The 17,933-nt window shown below is 39.4% G+C and overlaps 2 protein-coding genes across 3 annotated transcripts; one reads left to right on the top strand and one right to left on the bottom strand.

The window, feature by feature from the left end:
* Positions 1 to 338: 338 nt before the first annotated feature.
* LOC125231723 (protein arginine N-methyltransferase 7) lies at positions 339 to 8,728 on the bottom strand. 2 transcript variants are annotated; one of them, XM_048137271.1, is made up of 9 exons: positions 8,589 to 8,728; positions 8,255 to 8,505; positions 6,774 to 7,019; positions 5,902 to 6,080; positions 4,590 to 4,815; positions 3,480 to 4,255; positions 3,256 to 3,401; positions 2,377 to 2,524; positions 339 to 591 (listed from the first exon to the last, which is right to left on the bottom strand). In XM_048137271.1, exons 1-9 carry the CDS (start codon positions 8,645 to 8,647, stop codon positions 484 to 486), a joined length of 2,139 nt encoding a protein of 712 aa, XP_047993228.1. In that variant the 5' UTR covers positions 8,648 to 8,728; the 3' UTR covers positions 339 to 483. The 2 variants fall into 2 exon arrangements, with proteins under 2 accessions (XP_047993228.1, XP_047993229.1); XM_048137272.1 differs by having other exon boundaries at positions 8,255 to 8,720.
* Positions 8,729 to 9,210: 482 nt separating this feature from the next.
* LOC125231718 (cytochrome c1-2, heme protein, mitochondrial) lies at positions 9,211 to 17,580 on the top strand. Its single transcript, XM_048137260.1, has 7 exons — positions 9,211 to 9,363; positions 9,668 to 9,718; positions 10,324 to 10,472; positions 12,793 to 12,919; positions 13,677 to 13,794; positions 15,626 to 15,807; positions 17,087 to 17,580. Exons 1-7 carry the CDS (start codon positions 9,253 to 9,255, stop codon positions 17,315 to 17,317), a joined length of 969 nt encoding a protein of 322 aa, XP_047993217.1. The 5' UTR covers positions 9,211 to 9,252; the 3' UTR covers positions 17,318 to 17,580.
* Positions 17,581 to 17,933: the final 353 nt, after the last annotated feature.

Below are 17,933 nucleotides of genomic sequence, written 5' to 3'. Positions count from 1 at the left end.
TTCGTACAAACTAACAATAGTTAAAAAAATGTCATGTTTCTCATAATGTATAACTTTAAAGACTTGAGTATAATTACCTATACTATAGGTACAGCGCCATATCTCGGTGAATTCGCTAACTAATTTGCATATTGGTTTTTCAGGGATAATTCTTTATGATGTTGACCGATTTACTTTATTTGAAAACAGCTTTTACTTTATTTGAAATAAATTTATTTACGTATAATCTCGTATTCATTTTAAGTACGATATAATTACTTTTTTTTTATATTTTCTTTCATAAATATTTTTTTTCTACAACAAATTATAAGTAGTAGTAGTATAAGTAGTTATCAAGATATTTAGAAATGTTACAGACAGACGGACAGAGCGGCGCCATTGCCAGGTTCCCTTTGTACCTTTTTGGTACGGAACCCTAAAAACACGTCGTATAATTAACATACATTTAATAAATTTATATTGTAGGAATGCAACAAATTCAAGTTATTCAGCTTTGTGCAGGTCTAGTTTGACGTTGAACTGCCCTTTGTCCAGGTCGCAGACCAGCTGGTAGCTCCACGAGTCTCCGCGTCCCACCGAGTGTGCTCGTTGCTGGAAGAGGTTCAACAATACAGGCCCCGAAGCCGATTGGCATTTCTGCGATGCCGCAGAAGTGCAATCTATCTCTATCGCTCTTGAGCATTGGCGCACATATCTAAGGATTAAAAGAGCCAGAAAATGCATTTTGCTGCAATGGCGTTTGCCATTCGGCTACGATCGGAGCATTGGCGCCAGAGCCAGTTTTCTGCGGCGTTTGCCATTCGAAAGGTAAAAGCCTTGTATTACAAGTGCGCGAACTGTCAAATCGTATGGGTTGTCATGGAAACACACTTGTAATACAAGGCTTGTATCTTTCGAGAAACGGGCCACGATGTAGTGCGAAAAGGGTTTCCTTCGTATTTTCCGTATAGACTACTTGACCCTTTCTTAAAGTCTATCTTACATGATTGAGTAGTGTCCAATGAACCGAAATAAAATATTACCATATTTTATTATAAATAAATAAATAATAATAATAATAAATAAATATTATAGGACATTCTTACACAGATTGACTGAGGCCCACGGTAAGCTCAAGAAGGCTTGTGTTGTGGGTACTCAGACAACGATATATATATAATATATAAATACATTATGACTTAAAAACAGCAAAAAATATTTTTAAAGTATACTTTTACGTTATCAGGCGAAAACAACACAGTCATATTAATCTATAGATTATCTGTGCATCGGGCATTCTACTCGAAAACAACATTTACTGACTTTTTAAGTATGATTATGCCTTCATACTTAAAAATTCAAAGTCAAAGTTCAATATGTCAGTTATATGTCAGTGATTGTTTTGACATGCAGTAAGGTTCGAATTCGATGATGTCACTACATCGCTGACAACGTTTTCGGTGGCTACACAGTTTTAATCGAAAATACGTAGTCATCATACACTTTTAATATCCAAAATCTATAAATATCGTTTTTTTTATATCAAATACTACAGAAGACAATCATTTATTCTGCCAAATTCGATATGAGTCTAGTAGCCTATTTGTCATGCTAGTTCAGTCAATGTCAGTACAGTAAACGGCCATAAAGAATGCACATCGGTTTTCGTCTTCGTAGAGCGTTGTCTCTTTCTTGCTTATGTGATGTTAATTGTCTCTTTCCAAAGACCGCTGTGCATTTTTTATGGCCGTTTTCTGTACAACTTGTACTGACTGACTGAAATGACACGTTCGTACGTTTCCGTAACAATACGAAGGCAAATCTTTTCGCATTACATCTGTAATAGAAGTTACACTTTTCAAGGAAATCCAATGAAATATCTCAAAATTGCGCGTCTACGTGAATTACTTGATCTCTAGAAGTGACCTACAAGTGGAGTGTACACATAAGATTACTATAATCTTGCCACGCGTTGCCCAGCGCTGGGGTAGCCCCCCACGGGCACACCTCGGACACTGGCGATCAAATACATATATGAAAGAGGCGCGTTCCTAGCACACAGTCTAATCTCGTGTAGGTGAACGCGTACTATGCTTGGATGAGTGAAATATGACAGGTCGACTGTTAGCGTTTTTGACAGGCGGTAACTGTGAGGTAACCGAGAGGGGGGCGGCACTTTCAGCGGGGAGCGGGAATGGCCATACTGTACGATAGTACTCTTTATTATACTGTGCCCCAACTGACATTGTCATACCTGCTTATTATCGTAAAGGTTTCGAGTACATGCAGTGCCACTTCTGAGCTACGAAATTTCACCAAGAAGTGGCACATTATACATGGTGTTTTTTACCAAAAAGGTCCTTATAATGATAAGCACAAATGTAGGTAGGTACATACCAGTATTTTAACAGCTTGTCTGCTATGCGTGTCCCACTCCACGCGCTGTCCAACGCTGGGGTAATCCACGGGTCCACAGCTGATGCCCTTGCCGCCCACTTTCCATACCGCCCATAAGGCGAAGCCGTTCACCCTGGCGTCCGATTCACTGTTGACAAAAGCGCAATAGGTAATCATGTTTCGTCGACATGTTTCGTCGAACGTTATATCGACTTAATACGTGAGTAACCCGCTTAAAATCTTTTTAAATATGTTTGAGTCTCACGGGAGTTTTATAGTTAAAATCGCAATAATCATATCGTTATCTTCGTCTGTCAATGAAAAGAAAATTGTAGTACGTATGTATTGAATGCATATAGACTTACTGCTTTTTAACTTTGAGGAACAGCGTGAGATACGAGATTTTTTAAAAGTAGTGACGATATTCTAAATTACAATAAGTTTTGCTATTTGGTGAATATTTATTTACAGTGGCCTTGAATATGATTGGAAATTAGCATACTTAATATTACAAAGAAAAAAGCGCTGGTGGTCTAGCGGTAAGAGCATGCGACCTTCGCGGGTTGGAACCCCGGCTCGTACCAATGAGTTTTTCTGAACTTATGTGCGAAATGTCATTTGATATTTGCCAGTCGCTTTTCGGTGAAGGAAAACATCGTGAGGAAACCGGACTAATTCCAATAAGGCCTAGTTACCTTTCGGGTTGGAAGGTCAGATGGCAGTCGCTTTCGTCAAACTGGTGCCTACGCCAAATCTTGGGATTAGTAGTCAAAGCGGACCTCAGGCTCCCATGAGCCGTGGCAAATGTCGGGATAACTACGGTCATGGTATATGGTGTAAAGGGCAGAGACCTTTAACGTAGAAAGTAGAACTACTTACAAAGTGAATGAGTCGTTGGCAGCGTAAGTTTGCTTAAGGCAGCGTAGGTCGATTTCTATCAATTTGCGAGGGGCGCCGCGGCAGTGACACGGGTACTCCCATAACGGCTGCGCTTCCAATTCCGCGTCGCTTATAATGCGGGACCTCTGAAATTAAATGATAATAAAGAGTAATCAAATGTTCAATGAGAACAAATCAGTAGAAATTATCAATAAAATTTTCACCTCAACAAGTTCATCAAAAATGCCCATATCAATCCCCTCGCACCTCCCCAAGGGTATCCTGATCTTCTGCAAATCCTGAAACTCTACAGGCATCGCCCAGAACTCACAGGCCTCCGGCACCATCTCCACATGGGCCTTAACACTATCCCGGTACTTGTAGAGAATGAAAGCGGACTTCAAATTCTCCCAAGGAAGTATCGCACTGCTGAAACTTGGATCAGCAACAACTAAAGTTAAATCTTTTAAAACTTCTTCATTAACTTCTGGAATAAACTTCACATTGCTTATACCGTTTTCTGAAGCATAGTCCGTTAAAATCCCTAAGTTTATACTCATATCTTCGACTATGTAAACCATTTTGGCTCCCATTTTAGCAGCAGCTAATCCTAAGAAACTGCTTCCATTTAGGTCTAGAACAACTGAATGGTTATTCAACTCCTCTTTTATCTGCGCTAGGAATTTCTTGCTGCGTTTTCCATCGTTCAGGTATGAGACATGTGTTCTGGATAAGGCCATATGTACTCCGCATTCGCAGATAGGTCTTTTGTGATTCTTGTACTTGGTGTTCTGGTCTTCAAGGTAGAACCAGAGGGAGTATTCGTCCTGGCAGGATATGAGGGTGACCTCTGAGGATTTGCTGACGGGGAGTGGTTGTGGGAGGTAGTAGACGGCTTGCATCCAGTGGTCTCGCCAGGGGATGGAGTCTTGGGGTCGCTCTATTGTCAAGTTGGCGTCGGGATGGGCCCACCAGGGAGCGCAGCTGAGGCAGATTTTTCCTGGAATGAAAGAGGTCAATAAAAGAGACGGCTTGCATCCTCGCCCAAAGCCTCAAACGTCGCAAATATGCCGTCATAGCTAAATGTTTGCGGCGTTTGGCGTTATGATCTTAGGCCATGGAGACAAGTGCGCGTCTATTAGTCAGCGGTGTAAAGATTGATCGGCGCTTATAGACATCTCCATTACGACCAGAGAACTGGCCACTGGCAGCGATTTGGGGAAAATGTTTGTTTCAAGGCTGCCTTATTCATGAAAAAATTAAAACCTAAAAAAAGACAAAAAATATGGTTTATTTGGCGTACTGGTTAGGTGTTAGGTGTTACGAGTATATACCTTCAGTATCCATATTAAGGTCCCACCACATGAACACCATCTGCGCCTCGCCAGTGTCCAACACCGAGAGGTCCTGTTTGACGGTCCGCTTCATGTCTATAGGTGTGCGTCCGGACCAGTCGTAGTAGAATATCGGCAGGGGTTCAGACAGCTCTTTGAAGGTGCTTCGAGGCAGCTGGGAGAGCTGCAAGTCGTGGACGGCTGCTGATCCGGCGCAGGATTTCATCTGGAATGAAGTGAGTGACGGAGTGATGGCAGGTGGATCGATTTTTTTAATACTGGGTCGGTGGCAAACAAGTGTACGGTCCGCCTGATGGAAAGCGGTCACAGTAACCTATGGACGCCTGCAACCCAAGGAGTGTCACATGCGCGTTGCCAACCCATTAGAAACCTGTACTCCCTTTTGCTGTGTTAAGACTGTTAAGTACACAGCAAAAAGGAGTGTACAAGTTCCAAGGAGGGTTCAGGTTGCCGACGACTCAAAGGACAATAGACGGAACAAATTAGTTCCGAAGGTCCTTCCGTCACCAGCACCGCACCCTCGTTGAGCTCTGGAACACAACACTATGAGTAGGGATGTTGACGGATTTGTAGCCACTTTTAGATGAAAGAAGCGCCAGGCGTCTGTTGGCTTGTTGGATGACGTAAGAAAAAATGTGGGCTTTTCCGTAGAAAGGTGACTGAAGTTGGTTGGTTGTGGTTTTCCATTATGAAAAATAGTCACATGAAGTTGAATTGCGCAAAACCAAGTCCGCGTGAATCCATATCAGTGGGGGGCAAAGTACCCCGGCGAAAGGATTTTATCCCGCCCGCCACCGGTTCTTCAAAATAGTGTGTGATATGGCCAACATTGTACTAAAACTGCATTCTTGGTGTATATCTGGCCTGCTTCTCAAAATTCCTTCAAAATTTGGCCCGCAATGAAAAAAGTTTGCCCATCACTGATCTGTATCCTAGTTTAGCGCTGCGCGCTGGTAGCCTAGCAGTAAGTACGTGCGACATTCGATCCGGAGGTCGCGGGTTCGAACCTCGGCTCGAACCAATGAGTTTTTCGGAATTTATGTGCGAAATGTCAATTGATATTTGCCAGTCGCTTTTCGGTGAAGGAAAACATCGTGAGGAAACCGGACTAATTTCAATAAAGTCTAGTTACCTTTCGGGTTGGAAGGTCAGATGGCAGTCGCTTTCGTAAAAACTAGTGCCTACGCCAAATCTTGGGATTAGTTGTCAAAGCGGACCCCAGGCTACCATGAGCCGTGGCAAATGCCGGGATAACGCAAGGAGGATGATGAGTTAGGTGGTAAACACCTACCTTTTGCGGAGCCCTCAGCACAATCTCACAGTCCTCATCAGCCAGGTCATTGAGCTTATTCCACTTCTGCAGCGTCGGGCATTCCACCAACTGCACATATATGACGGCAGAGTCTGGAACAACTATGCTGTCCTTTTCTAGCAGATGCTTGTGTGCATGCGAAAATGTTGAAAGGGCACCTGAAAGTGAAAATTTACCCTAAAGGTCGGCTCACACCGGAATGGCAGCGGCCGGCAGCGACGCCGCGAGCACTTTTAGTGTGAAATAATTTCAAACTTGATCTACATATTTAAAAAGACCAGTATCACTTGACTAACTCAAACAGGCCCGCGGCGCCGCGAGAAATTACGTCGGCAGATGCCAGCCGGCCGTGCTTGCAATTCTCGGAGGAGCATCTTGAAGTTAAGGAGGATCCAGAAAACTAGAAATGAAGAAATAAGGAAGAAAACTAAGCTGACAGATGCTCTTCAACATGCACTAACCCAAAAATGGAAATGGGCTGGACATTTGGCGAGATACCAAGATAAGAGATGGACTCTACATGCAACTAGATGGCCAGGCCCCACTGGAAAGAGGAAGGATGGGAAACCAGGCAAAAGATGGGTTGACGACATTGTAAAGGTAGCAGGAAGGAACTGGATGGACACCGCTCAGAACAGAATAAAATGGCAAAACTTGGAGGAGGCCTTTACCCTATCAGGGACCACAAATAACTAAAAGACAAATTAAATGAAAAGTAAAGAAGAAAGATAAAAAATGTGGAAAGAAGGCTAAAATAATGAAATAAATAAAATCTTTCCAGATAGGGCTGTTACTAAATTTCTAACTGTGACAGATGGATACAACCCTAAGAGATGGCTATTATGGCATACCTTCCCCAATCAATTCAGTATCAAACACCTCAGTAACCAGAATATTAGCTCTCTCTTTCATGTCCCCATCTTCGCCCACAGTCAGCTCCGTGGACCGTTTAGGTATGACAGTAATTTTGTCAGCAACACCGTTTTTCTCTAAGATCTTGAGGCAGCATTCAGCCATGGGCTTGAAGGCTTCACAGGCGACAATAGAATCGGCACCACACTGTGCAGCCATGATGGATAACAGTCCAGTGCCAGTACCTGAAATGTAAAGGTGTTCTTTTAGAAATAAAAGGGTCCTGACTGCTTAGTAATTTTAAACTAAGTGAATGATTCCATAGTGACCGGCCACACCAGAGCGTCGCGTGTCTCGGGGCGCGCAACGGGCGTCCGCGCCACGCTGCTTCAGTGTAATTCAAAAAACGCCTCCTCAGTACATTTTGTATAGGAAAGACGTAAGACGCGCCCCAGGTGGCGTGGTGGCGGCGGGGCGCGCGCCGCGGCGCGCCTTACGTCCTTCCTATACAAAATGTACTGAGGAGACGCTTTTTGAATTACACTCAGGTGGCGTGGCGCGGACGCCCTTTGCGCGCCCCGAGACACGCGACGCATAAGTGGGAACGCTGCCATAAAGTTCACTGTGAAACTTTTCAATCAATATCATGGCAGTTTATAATTTTATTGAAAAACTTTGGTAACTGGTGGTTTTTACTGCCAGACTACTTCAAGGCCAACCAAACCGAAAGGCATTTTATTGTCCAAAAAAAGTTATAGACAAATATTGGCCCTCATTAAAAAAACCGGCCAAGAGCGTGTCGGGCCACGCTCAGTGTAGGGTTCCGTAGTTTTCTGTATTTTTCTCAAAAACTACTGAACCTATCAAGTTCAAAATAATTTTCCTACGAAGTCTTTATAAAGTTCTACTTTTGTGATTTTTTTCATATTTTTTAAACATATGGTTCAAAAGTTAGAGGGGGGGGACGCACTTTTTTTTCCTTTAGGAGCGATTATTTCCAAAAATATTAATATTATCAAAAAACGATCTTAGTAAACCCTTATTCATTTTTAAATACCTATCCAACAATATATCACACGTTGGGGTTAGAATGAAAAAAAATATCAGCCCCCACTTTACATGTAGGGGGGGTACCCTAATTAAACATTTTTTTCCATTTTTATTTTTGCACTTTGTTGGCGTGACTGATATACATATTGGTACCAAATTTCAGCTTTCTAGTGCTTACGGTTACTGAGATTATCCGCGGACGGACGGACGGACGGACGGACGGACAGACAGACATGGCGAAACTATAAGGGTTCCTAGTTGACTACGGAACCCTAAAAAAACAGTTGAAAGTTGGTTCAAACTGTTGTCACTAAGGAATTCCAAAGATCAGTCTGAAATGTTATTTGCTGTGTAGGTAATAATCTTAAATAGTTTTAGTGACCTGAATTTGAATAGGTATTCCTAAAAATTTAAGTTATCTCTGACTTACCAATATCCAAAACATTAGCTTTCTTCCCCTCCGCATGCATCTTATCAATAGCAATTTTAAGAGCCCTGTAATATTTCTGGTTCCTCTCAGTATCGTGAAGCATGTCTGCGAAGGCAGAGCGTGCGATCTCCTGGTGATAGTCATAGTCCTCATGTTGGACGTCCCATTCCGTGCTCCCGGTTATCGGGTTACGTTTTTGTGTAAATACCTGCATTTTAAAGGGATCTGGGAGCGGTCTAGAGCTTTTAAATCTGCACAAAAATCATACATGTACCACAAAAGATGTAAAAGAGGAATGCAGAACCACAGAATGCCGATCGTAAAAAACTCGTACCTTTTCAATGTATAAACTACCAAACTGCTACGAATTTTGTATAAGATACCAAAACTCATTTATTCAATAAGAATTTTATAGATCATTTTGAAAGAAACTTGTTTCATTTATAATATTTTTACAAATAACCAAACTTCGCAATCTTCGCATCTAGTTCAAGGCAACTTTGACAAGTGTGACTTTTTTGACATTAGAGAATATGTTTCGTTTCGAATTCTATGCAAAAAGGAACGTAACCTTCTCATTCTGAAACTGACTCACAAAACTTTTAAGGCGTCCAAATTCCAATTTTTGTACTTTTAGTAATAATATTTGCAAATATTAGGACTTGCACCTAAAAATAATTAAATAAATAAAAGAGTATGCTTCTTTTGACCAATACACTTACTTTTTCTAGTTTTTCTATAAACATATACAGATTTGATTGATACAGATATTCTTACTTTCACTTGGTTTTTGAACAGTTGTTGAACGTTGCCATATAAAGAAAAAAAATACTTACAGAACTTCAATATTTAAAATTTTAACCAAATAGGTGTTGAACATGAACTGTCCACTGAAATCTTTATCACCAGATCTACTTACTTCAGTATACTTTGTATTAATAACTCAATTTACTTAATTTAGTTTACATTTATTTTTATCAATGGCAGGAACCTCGTAGATGTTCTGTCAGTCGTTTCTTTCATTACGACGTTTTACTATCATGGCGGCCGCCGTCGGCAGGATTTGTGGGGCACGACTTTTGAAAAGTTATGGTGTGCTGACGCCCCAGGTACTAAAACTAACTCTAAATAGTGACTGCAATTCAGGACTACATTGTTACTTATATTTGGCGTCTCCTACGTGTTACAAACAAGGGTGTAGAAGAGTTTTAAAATCTTCAGACAACGGGTGTATTTTACCAAATTAATTGAAACTGGGATAGCTTATCGCTGTTTTAATGTATGTGGTGGCAGTGTTACGGTTGAGGAAGCTATATTTGATTTAGATGTGATTTAAAATAATTACGAAAAAGTGATAACCTATCCAACATTATGTAACAAGTTCTTGAAATCTAATGGAGACATCCATTGCAGGTTTGTCAGCTGTCCACCAACGCGCAAGGATGGACGAGGAACAGAAAGCTGGTAAGTGAGGCTAATCTGCTGGTTTTAGTGAATCCATCAAGGTCATTGAATCAGTGTTCATTTATCTCTATACATAATATCACACATGACACAACTATTCAATGTCATATTAGCAGGACTTCATTCTGTCATCAGTGGTGCCATGGTAGCATAGGAAATCTTTTTAATATTTTTATTGATGATTTTACACCATTCATATAAAATATATTTTGGAACCATTTACATCAATATCCACTAAATTTGTAAATAAGATCAATAAAAATAGCATCTATTTTAAAACCTATTACAAACTTTATTAGTACTGATATTCACTATTTGTGTGAAATTGAGGTCAGCTTATTGTTTCATCTAAATTCACATTCCATAGAAAATATCTTAGTTGTTAGCTTTAGCTATTTAGATAAGTAGCTAGCAATAGATTACACATGAGGTTAAGAGGACAGTAAGTACAGTAACACTTTGTATATGTAAAGAAATTACATGCTAATTATTCTGTTATTTACATGCCATTTTAAATGCAGTAGCAATTTTTCTGACACCAATAAACTCTTTCCCAATGTCAATGAATAAATTCTCTCGAATAAACATGATATATTCATCCATAGTTGCTGTCCACACTGGGTGTGGTCGGAGGAGGAGTGGGTGCCCTGCTGTTTGCCCTTGAGCAGTCGGTGCAGGCGTCCGGCAGCGAAGCACACGCTCCCCATCAGCCCTGGACCCACAATGGAATGTTCCAGTCTTTAGACCATGCCAGGTTTGTAATTCTGCAAAATATAAGTATTACAGATATTAATTTAGTAAGTCTCTGTTAATTTTTCTGAGCAAAATACCCAGAGACCATTAAAAAGATCTCCAGTTGTATGGGTATGTTTTGACAAATTCAAATTGCATTAATCAAGATAAGTTTTGGTATATGGCAGCTGGAGCTTAAAGAAGGTTTAGTTCAGGTTTTATCTTGATATCCACATCCTAAGATGAAGATTAGACAGACTAAAAAAAATAGGCATTTTCTGTTGTTAAAACATTTGCTACAGTGATGTAATCAATGTCCATTAACAGTTTTGTAGAATAATGTCATTAGGAAAAATTTATTTCTTTATCTTTTTATTTCTAATACCTCTCACAAAATATTAATATTCTTTGTTTTTGAGTCTTTAGACTTGATAGACATAGGGACATAATTTAACAAGTAAAGGTATTGTGATATTTATGAGTGCATGTATACTCTTATGTACCTTTCTTACGAATTACGCAACTATAATTATGACCAGAGGGCGGAATTGCTCATGGCAAAAATCAAACGTCAATAGAGTTGGAATGTTAAATTTTATCGACATATTCAGCTATCGATAAATTCAGTCACCTTTTATTCGACCATTTGATTTTGACCTCTTTGATTAGATTAAAAGTAAATTGAATGACATTTAATTACCATTTCTGTCACTAGTCCTTTTGCAACTAATTCACGTTTGAAAAAAATGGTTAATCCAAAACGAAAAACAGTCAACAAATGGATAAAGAAGTATCCTTGTCTTACTTATTACGTCGAAAACAACTCAACAATATATACTGATAATTTCAGTTTAATCGATAGTCGATAAAATTTTACGTTCCAACTCTATCGACGTTTGATTTTTGCCATGAATAATTCCGCCCTCTGATTATGACTTAAGTACTTAGCAGATGAAATGATATATATTTGTTGTTTCACTCAAATTGTCCAGATTATTTCATAAGAGAAGATACACAGGTTTGGAAAGTAACGGTTACCTTATTAAATGCTGTTGACTATACATATTGTAATTCATATTCTCTGTACCTCTTACTGTAACCTTTATTGTATGGTTGTTTTTTATCCCTAAAATAAACAAAAAAAAAAAAAAAAATCATAGGGGTATGAATTATATTTTTTATTTTATCTTCTCAATGACAGAATCAAACCATGAAGCATGTTTTGAAGAAACATTATATTGGTGTTGACAATGGGTTTGTTCTACAAAGAAAATAGAAGGTTATGTTCTAGACTTTTTTTTGTTGTTATTGTTTTCTTAAGATGCTTATTTAATAAAATTCGCCCCAATTTAATAGTTAGTAGTAGTAATTATTCAAACAGAAATTAATATTATTAGTTAAATACATGATAAAGATATATGTGGGTTTTTAGTTTTCATGGTCATCACAGTTTTTAAACATGTAGACTACAAAATGCCATATTGTACATAGACTATTTATTTAGTGATTGAGACTTCATTTTTGTTTATTATCAAGTGTCTCAATCTAGCAGCTGAGATTTCATTTTTGTTTATTATCAAGTGTCTCAATCTATCAGCATCGAGCCGCATGTTATGTATGAGAAATTGCCAAACACCAATTGTGACTCGATACTGATAGATGTGACTTTACCCTAAACAGGATATAATTTCTTTAGTGTTTTGTATAGTTAGACTTCTAGGTAAGACAAAAATGTTCTAAATGGAATTACTATTGTATAAAATGTGTAAACTGGGTAACTCGAGTGTAAAACTCAAAGACTAGCATTATTTGAATGACCCGGTTACATATTTAGGGTCGGTTGCACCAAACTGTCTGTCACCATTAAAGCATTCGTAAATTTTATTGTATTTAAAGTTCCATAGACGTCTGCTGCGTGACGTGATGATGTGTCTGTCAAATGTGATTGATGCAAACTGGCCCTATGAGACATCTTGAAGCCAACTTCTGTGAGACATATCGTCACTACTTTAAAAAAATCTCGTATCTCACGCTGTTCCTCAAAGTTAAAACGCAGTAAGTCTATATGCATTTCATACATACTTACTACAATTTTCTTTTCATTGACAGACGAAGATACAAGTTTTTTTAAAAGTAGTGACGATATGTCAATGTCTCACAGAAGTTGTTTTTCTTAGCATCCTGGTCCTGGATCCCTGCGAAATATTTGTGCTTTTGAATTTAGAACTTTCTTTTATTTTTGTCAAAGTTCAAACCTTATGTACTCGTACGAGGGCACCAGGATCAAGGAGGTTAGAATAAACAATTGCTAGTCAAAGTAAACGTATGCAATGGTGTTGCAGTATTCGCCGCGGCTACGAAGTGTACAAGCAAGTGTGCAGGGCTTGCCACTCGCTGCAGTACATCGCGTTCCGTAACCTGGTGGGCGTGTCACATACTGAAGAGGAGGCTAAGGCGGAGGCTGCTGAGGTCAGTATAAAATATTTAGTAATGTGACAGACGGTCAGACGGACAGAGCGGCAGTATAGGAACCTTTATGATTTGTACCTTTTTGGTACGGAATCCTAAAAAAGGGTATCTAATGTATCTATAGACCAATCCATATTAATATTATAAATGGGAAAGTGTGTGTATCTGTTTGTTTGTCCGTCTATCACGGCAAAATGCAGCGACACATTGACGTGATTTTTTTAAGTTTAGATAGTTGAAGGGATGGAGAGTGACATAGGCTACTTTTTGTCTCTTTCTAACTCCCCCCTTTTCCCTAAAATGGGGAGGGGGGAGCGGTGTAAGTTTTTATGGAGCATTCCGCAATTTTCGAATTTAATGCGTGAAGCCCCCCCAAGCAAAAACTAGTATTATTTATAAAAGGAAACTAACTCTATATAAAACAAATGAAGTCTAGTATTCATTTTCAACCTTTATAAGTTTGAATAATGATTATGATTACGAAATTTACTTCAAAAATAAACTTTTGATGTTATTATGTTGATCATTCTGCTAAGCAGTGCCTCCAGGGACATTACATTACTATTATTACTCTCCGCCAGGAACACAACACTATGAGTAGGATCTAGTGCTATGTGGCTGCAGGCGGACTTCTTTTTTCCACGTGCCTGGACAGTCATAAACAAATGAGTAATATAATAATTGTAACGGGACATTAATTTTGGTCTGATGTGCTTGCTATTAATCAAATGAGTAAACGATAATTTAAATACCACAGGTGATGGTCAAGGATGGCCCTGATGAGGAAGGCAACTTCTTCGAGAGGCCCGGCAAGCTGTCTGACTACTTCCCGTCGCCCTACCCCAACGAGAACGCGGCCAGAGCTGCCAACAACGGTAAGCATACAAACGTTGCGTAGGGGCACAGTATAATTAAAGAGTACTATCGTACAGTATGGCCACTCCTGCTCTCCGCTGAAAGTGCCGCCCACCCCCTCTCGGTTACCTCACAGTTACCGCCTGTCAAAAACGCGAACAGTCAACCTGTCATATTTCAGTCATACAAACATGATACGCGTTTACCTACACGAGCTTAGAATGTGTGCTAGGAGCGCCTCTCATATATTTGATCGCCAGTGTCCTGATGTGGTAGGGGGAAGTGGCAGACATAAGCTTTCAGAAAAAAAGTTAAAACTATTTTGATCAATATCACATTATGGGCATTTTCAGAATTTGGGACCCTCCAATTAGTGTAAGTTGTTAACAAAAATTAACTTCTGTCAGTTTTGTGACGATAAATAAGCATGAAATTTCAATAAGAATATTGTTTTTGTGTTAGTTATGTCATAAACTAAGCGATTATTGAAAAAAGTAAATTCTTAGACATATTTTATGCTTTGGTAATTGTCTTCACAAAACTGACAGAGAGTTAATTTTGTTAACGATTTACTCTTAATTGGATGGACCTAAATTTTGAAAATGCCCTTATTTGTGAATTAATAATGTCTATAAAGATTAAAATATATGTGAGTTAAGAAACAGGCAACAATTAAATAAAAAAAAAATTGAATAAAAGACCTACAAACGTTCCCATTTATAATAATTATTAGTATGAATGACTTATGTACTGAAGATTCTGGATAATTTTGCAACCAATGCTAAATATTGTAGTTGTACATTCGATTAATGTGTAAGTTGGCTTTTTATTTTTGGCGCAACATGAGCAATGCACTCCTATAACAGTTTACTTGGCTGCCTGCCAATCGTCATACTACAATTGTACCAAAAGTACTTGTAGTGTATTCTAATATTGATTAGCAGATGACTCGGTATGAAGGTATTTTTACAAATAATCTATTTAAAGATTTGTAGTAGATCCATTCATGACATGTCATCACCCAGTAGATTGGCAGGTTTTTAAAATAAATACAAGGGTGAGATGATTGGGAAAATAGCAGTAGTACGTGTGGTTTACGATTTTAAAGTTCCTGATACAAATTAAATCATTGAATAGATAAAATTGGTGCTATCATTTAGTACCTATCAATAAAGTGTTGTAAGACGTGAAAGATATTTAAAAAATGGTTAAATTGATGCTGTAAGGTTCAAGGAAACAGCAGAGGATCAAGTTAAATATTTGTATGAAGTATTTTTTCGTCCCCCATGTGGTTTAAAAATTACATTACCCCCTTTTTCTTGGTGTTGAACTACTAATATGTCACTGCAATATCACAATTTTCCTATCGAGACGATCGGGTCGATATGTTTAGGGAGATCTTAAACCTCGGAAAAGAAAAAGGGGGTGGTATAACACTTAAACCGTCACCATAGAATATATAATAGTACAAGTACAGAAGGCTCACTCCTTTGATATTCACAAAATGCCGCCATTCTAAATTCTTACCTACATTAACAAACGGACCGCACGCGAGCAGCCGACATTGAATTCTATTGCGCCGCGTGAAGGTCGTCACCAGTGAACGGGCCGCGAACTCGCGGCCGCCGGCATGTACTTGTAGCGCGGCGATAGAATCGCGGAGTGAGCCGCCCCTGCCGTCACCACACCGGGGACGAGAAAATACTTCATCCAAATGTTTAATTTCGCGTCGATAGGTTATAATTATACAAATACACGTTATAATTATACAAATACACGTTATAATTATACAAATACACGTTATAATTATACAGATACACGTTATAATTATAAAAAATATTTGGTTTTCAGGCGCCTACCCGCCCGACCTGTCGCTGATCGTGTCGGGCCGCAAGGGCGGCGAGGACTACATCTTCGCTCTGCTCACGGGATACATGGACCCGCCCGCCGGCATCGTACTTAGGGAGGGACAGAACTACAACCCCTACTTCCCGGGCGGAGCCATCTCTATGGCACAGTCACTGTTTGACGAAGTAAGTGTTGCCTTAGAGACCTATTAGCTATGTGATCGCTTCTAGTTGATGCTCACTGGTTGTATGAATGAGCCCGCCGGCGTCGTACTTAGGGAGTGACAGAACCGACAGAACTACAACCTTTACTTCCCGGGCGGAGCCATCTCTATGGCACAGTCACTATTCGACGAGGTAAGTAGCCTCCATGAAATCCACATGGACACGCGTGATATGGAACAAAATCAGAATGCACGAAGGTTGATACTGGCATGTAGCTGCAGTCTCTCGCGTTATTATATATAGAACTATGTATGCTTTGACACATAAACTTTGTCAGTAGAAAATTGTATCCTTTTCCAGCCATAGCACCTACGATTTATTAACTACATATAAATAAATGGTGAAACCTGATAAACCGAGATAATTTCTCCTTGAAATAACATTGTGGAAATTACACATAGTTCGAATTTCAAAAACCGGTTTGCTTAACTTATCGGGTTTCACCAGTAAACCCTCAATATACATGTCATACAATTTCAACTCTAGTATTTCGATTTAAAATTTAAATTACATTCCGCTTTCGAGATTCAATGTATCTAATATATTTGTGTTTTTTGAGAAATCGTGTAGATTGGCTGTAAAATTGTATAGGTTGCTAAAGCTTCTAGTAAGTATTAATTAAGTTTTTGTATGTCAACTGGCAAAATATAGTAAAACTGTACATGTAAAAACGGACCACCACTGTAATGCTACCTATATTTTTACAAACACAACACTTTACTTGGTGCTGATTGGTGATTCCGGCTCATATAACCCGGCAACCTTCAAATCTAAGGTGAACAGGCATCTTCTGGGCGAACTCACTCTATCGTAAGCCAGGTTTTTGCCTTTGGCTAGTCTGTGGCCAAGAGTAACCCCATTTATAATTAAAAAAAAAAGTGTTAAAAATGTAGAAGAAAAGAGTTGACTTCCCATAGAGAATATGAATTTCGTGCATATTCTACTGACAAGTATAAGGCACTGGTCCCATCGCGAGCTAGTAAGCTATGAGCTATCGGCTATAAAAACGAACAAAACATAAGCACTCCCGTGCAAATAAAAGAGACACGGCGATATTGATAGCTAACCGCTGGGCGAGTAACTATAAACATCGCCGTGTCTCTTTTATTTACGTGTGCTTATCTGCTAGTGCTTATCTTTTGTTCGTTTTTATAGCCAATAGCTCATAGTTTACTGGCTCTCGGTGAGACCAGTGCCTAACTGTGACTAACATTTAAATATTAATAAAATTGATTTCCAGGCCGCCGAATACTCCGACGGCACCGCGCCCACAGCGTCGCAGCTGGCCAAGGACGTGGCCACGTTCCTGCGCTGGTGCTCGGAGCCCGAGCTCGACGACCGCCGCCTCATGACCATCAAGGTCATCGGCATGTTCTCCCTCCTCGGCGTCTTCGTCTACTACCTCAAGCGGCACAAGTGGACCACCATGAAGTCCAGGAAGCTAGCCTACAAACCTGTCTCTAAGAAATAAACGTAGCGTAAACAGTTAGACAATTTTTTTTCGATAGGCACAGTAACATGTTATTTCTTTATAATTAAATTAATTTATTGCGATTACATCCCTCGTTACCAGCGGTGATATAAATAATAATGTAATTGTATGCGGCATTTCATCGTGCGAGTCGGCACACGGATTACCTATAGATAGTGGTTTATTGTTATCTGTGCTTGTGGTGTACCATGCAACAGCTGTGAATCGGTGTACAGTTGAATAAATGAGTTATTGAAAATCGATCTTGGTGTTTCATTGGCTATCCCGACGACCCATTGAATATTCTACGTTTATGTATGTATGAATGTGGATGTTACCTAAATGCTTTGTTTTGAGAATAAAGTTCTTAAACCTTAAGGGAAGGGGGGAGGGGGGGGGCGGTACATGTGTCATGAGCCGTACCGAGCCACGGGCCATCAAATATATGATGCATATATACATCACCAATTCACCATGCATTTAAGGGTTAATATGAAGGACATCTATTCCTTCCTATTCTTATGCCACATTCGTCCATATCACTATTGCACTTTATCGTTTGTTATTGCACATTGTACCAACATAAGTACAGTCAAGTACTTACAAATAAAAAGTG

This window comes from Leguminivora glycinivorella, chromosome 12 (genome assembly GCF_023078275.1).
Source record: "Leguminivora glycinivorella isolate SPB_JAAS2020 chromosome 12, LegGlyc_1.1, whole genome shotgun sequence".
NCBI classification, from domain to species: domain Eukaryota; kingdom Metazoa; phylum Arthropoda; class Insecta; order Lepidoptera; family Tortricidae; genus Leguminivora; species Leguminivora glycinivorella.
Note: the sequence above shows the minus strand (reverse complement) of the source record. Positions and strands in the feature narration are given on the sequence as shown.

What these genes read in the sequence shown, in the direction of transcription:
- LOC125231723 (XM_048137271.1), bottom strand. Translation starts at nt 8,647, where the DNA reads ATGAGTTTTGGTATCTTATACAAAATTCGTAGCAGTTTGGTAGTTTAT. An exon ending in GTAGTTTATACATTGAAAAG is followed by an intron (nt 8,506 to 8,588) that starts GTACGAGTTTTT and finishes ATTTTTGTGCAG; the next exon opens with ATTTAAAAGCTCTAGACCGC. An exon ending in GACAAGCTGTTAAAATACTG is followed by an intron (nt 592 to 2,376) that starts GTATGTACCTAC and finishes AACCTCTTCCAG; the next exon opens with CAACGAGCACACTCGGTGGG.
- LOC125231718 (XM_048137260.1), top strand. Translation starts at nt 9,253, where the DNA reads ATGTTCTGTCAGTCGTTTCTTTCATTACGACGTTTTACTATCATGGCG. An exon ending in ATGGTGTGCTGACGCCCCAG is followed by an intron (nt 9,364 to 9,667) that starts GTACTAAAACTA and finishes CATCCATTGCAG; the next exon opens with GTTTGTCAGCTGTCCACCAA. An exon ending in GGACGAGGAACAGAAAGCTG is followed by an intron (nt 9,719 to 10,323) that starts GTAAGTGAGGCT and finishes ATTCATCCATAG; the next exon opens with TTGCTGTCCACACTGGGTGT.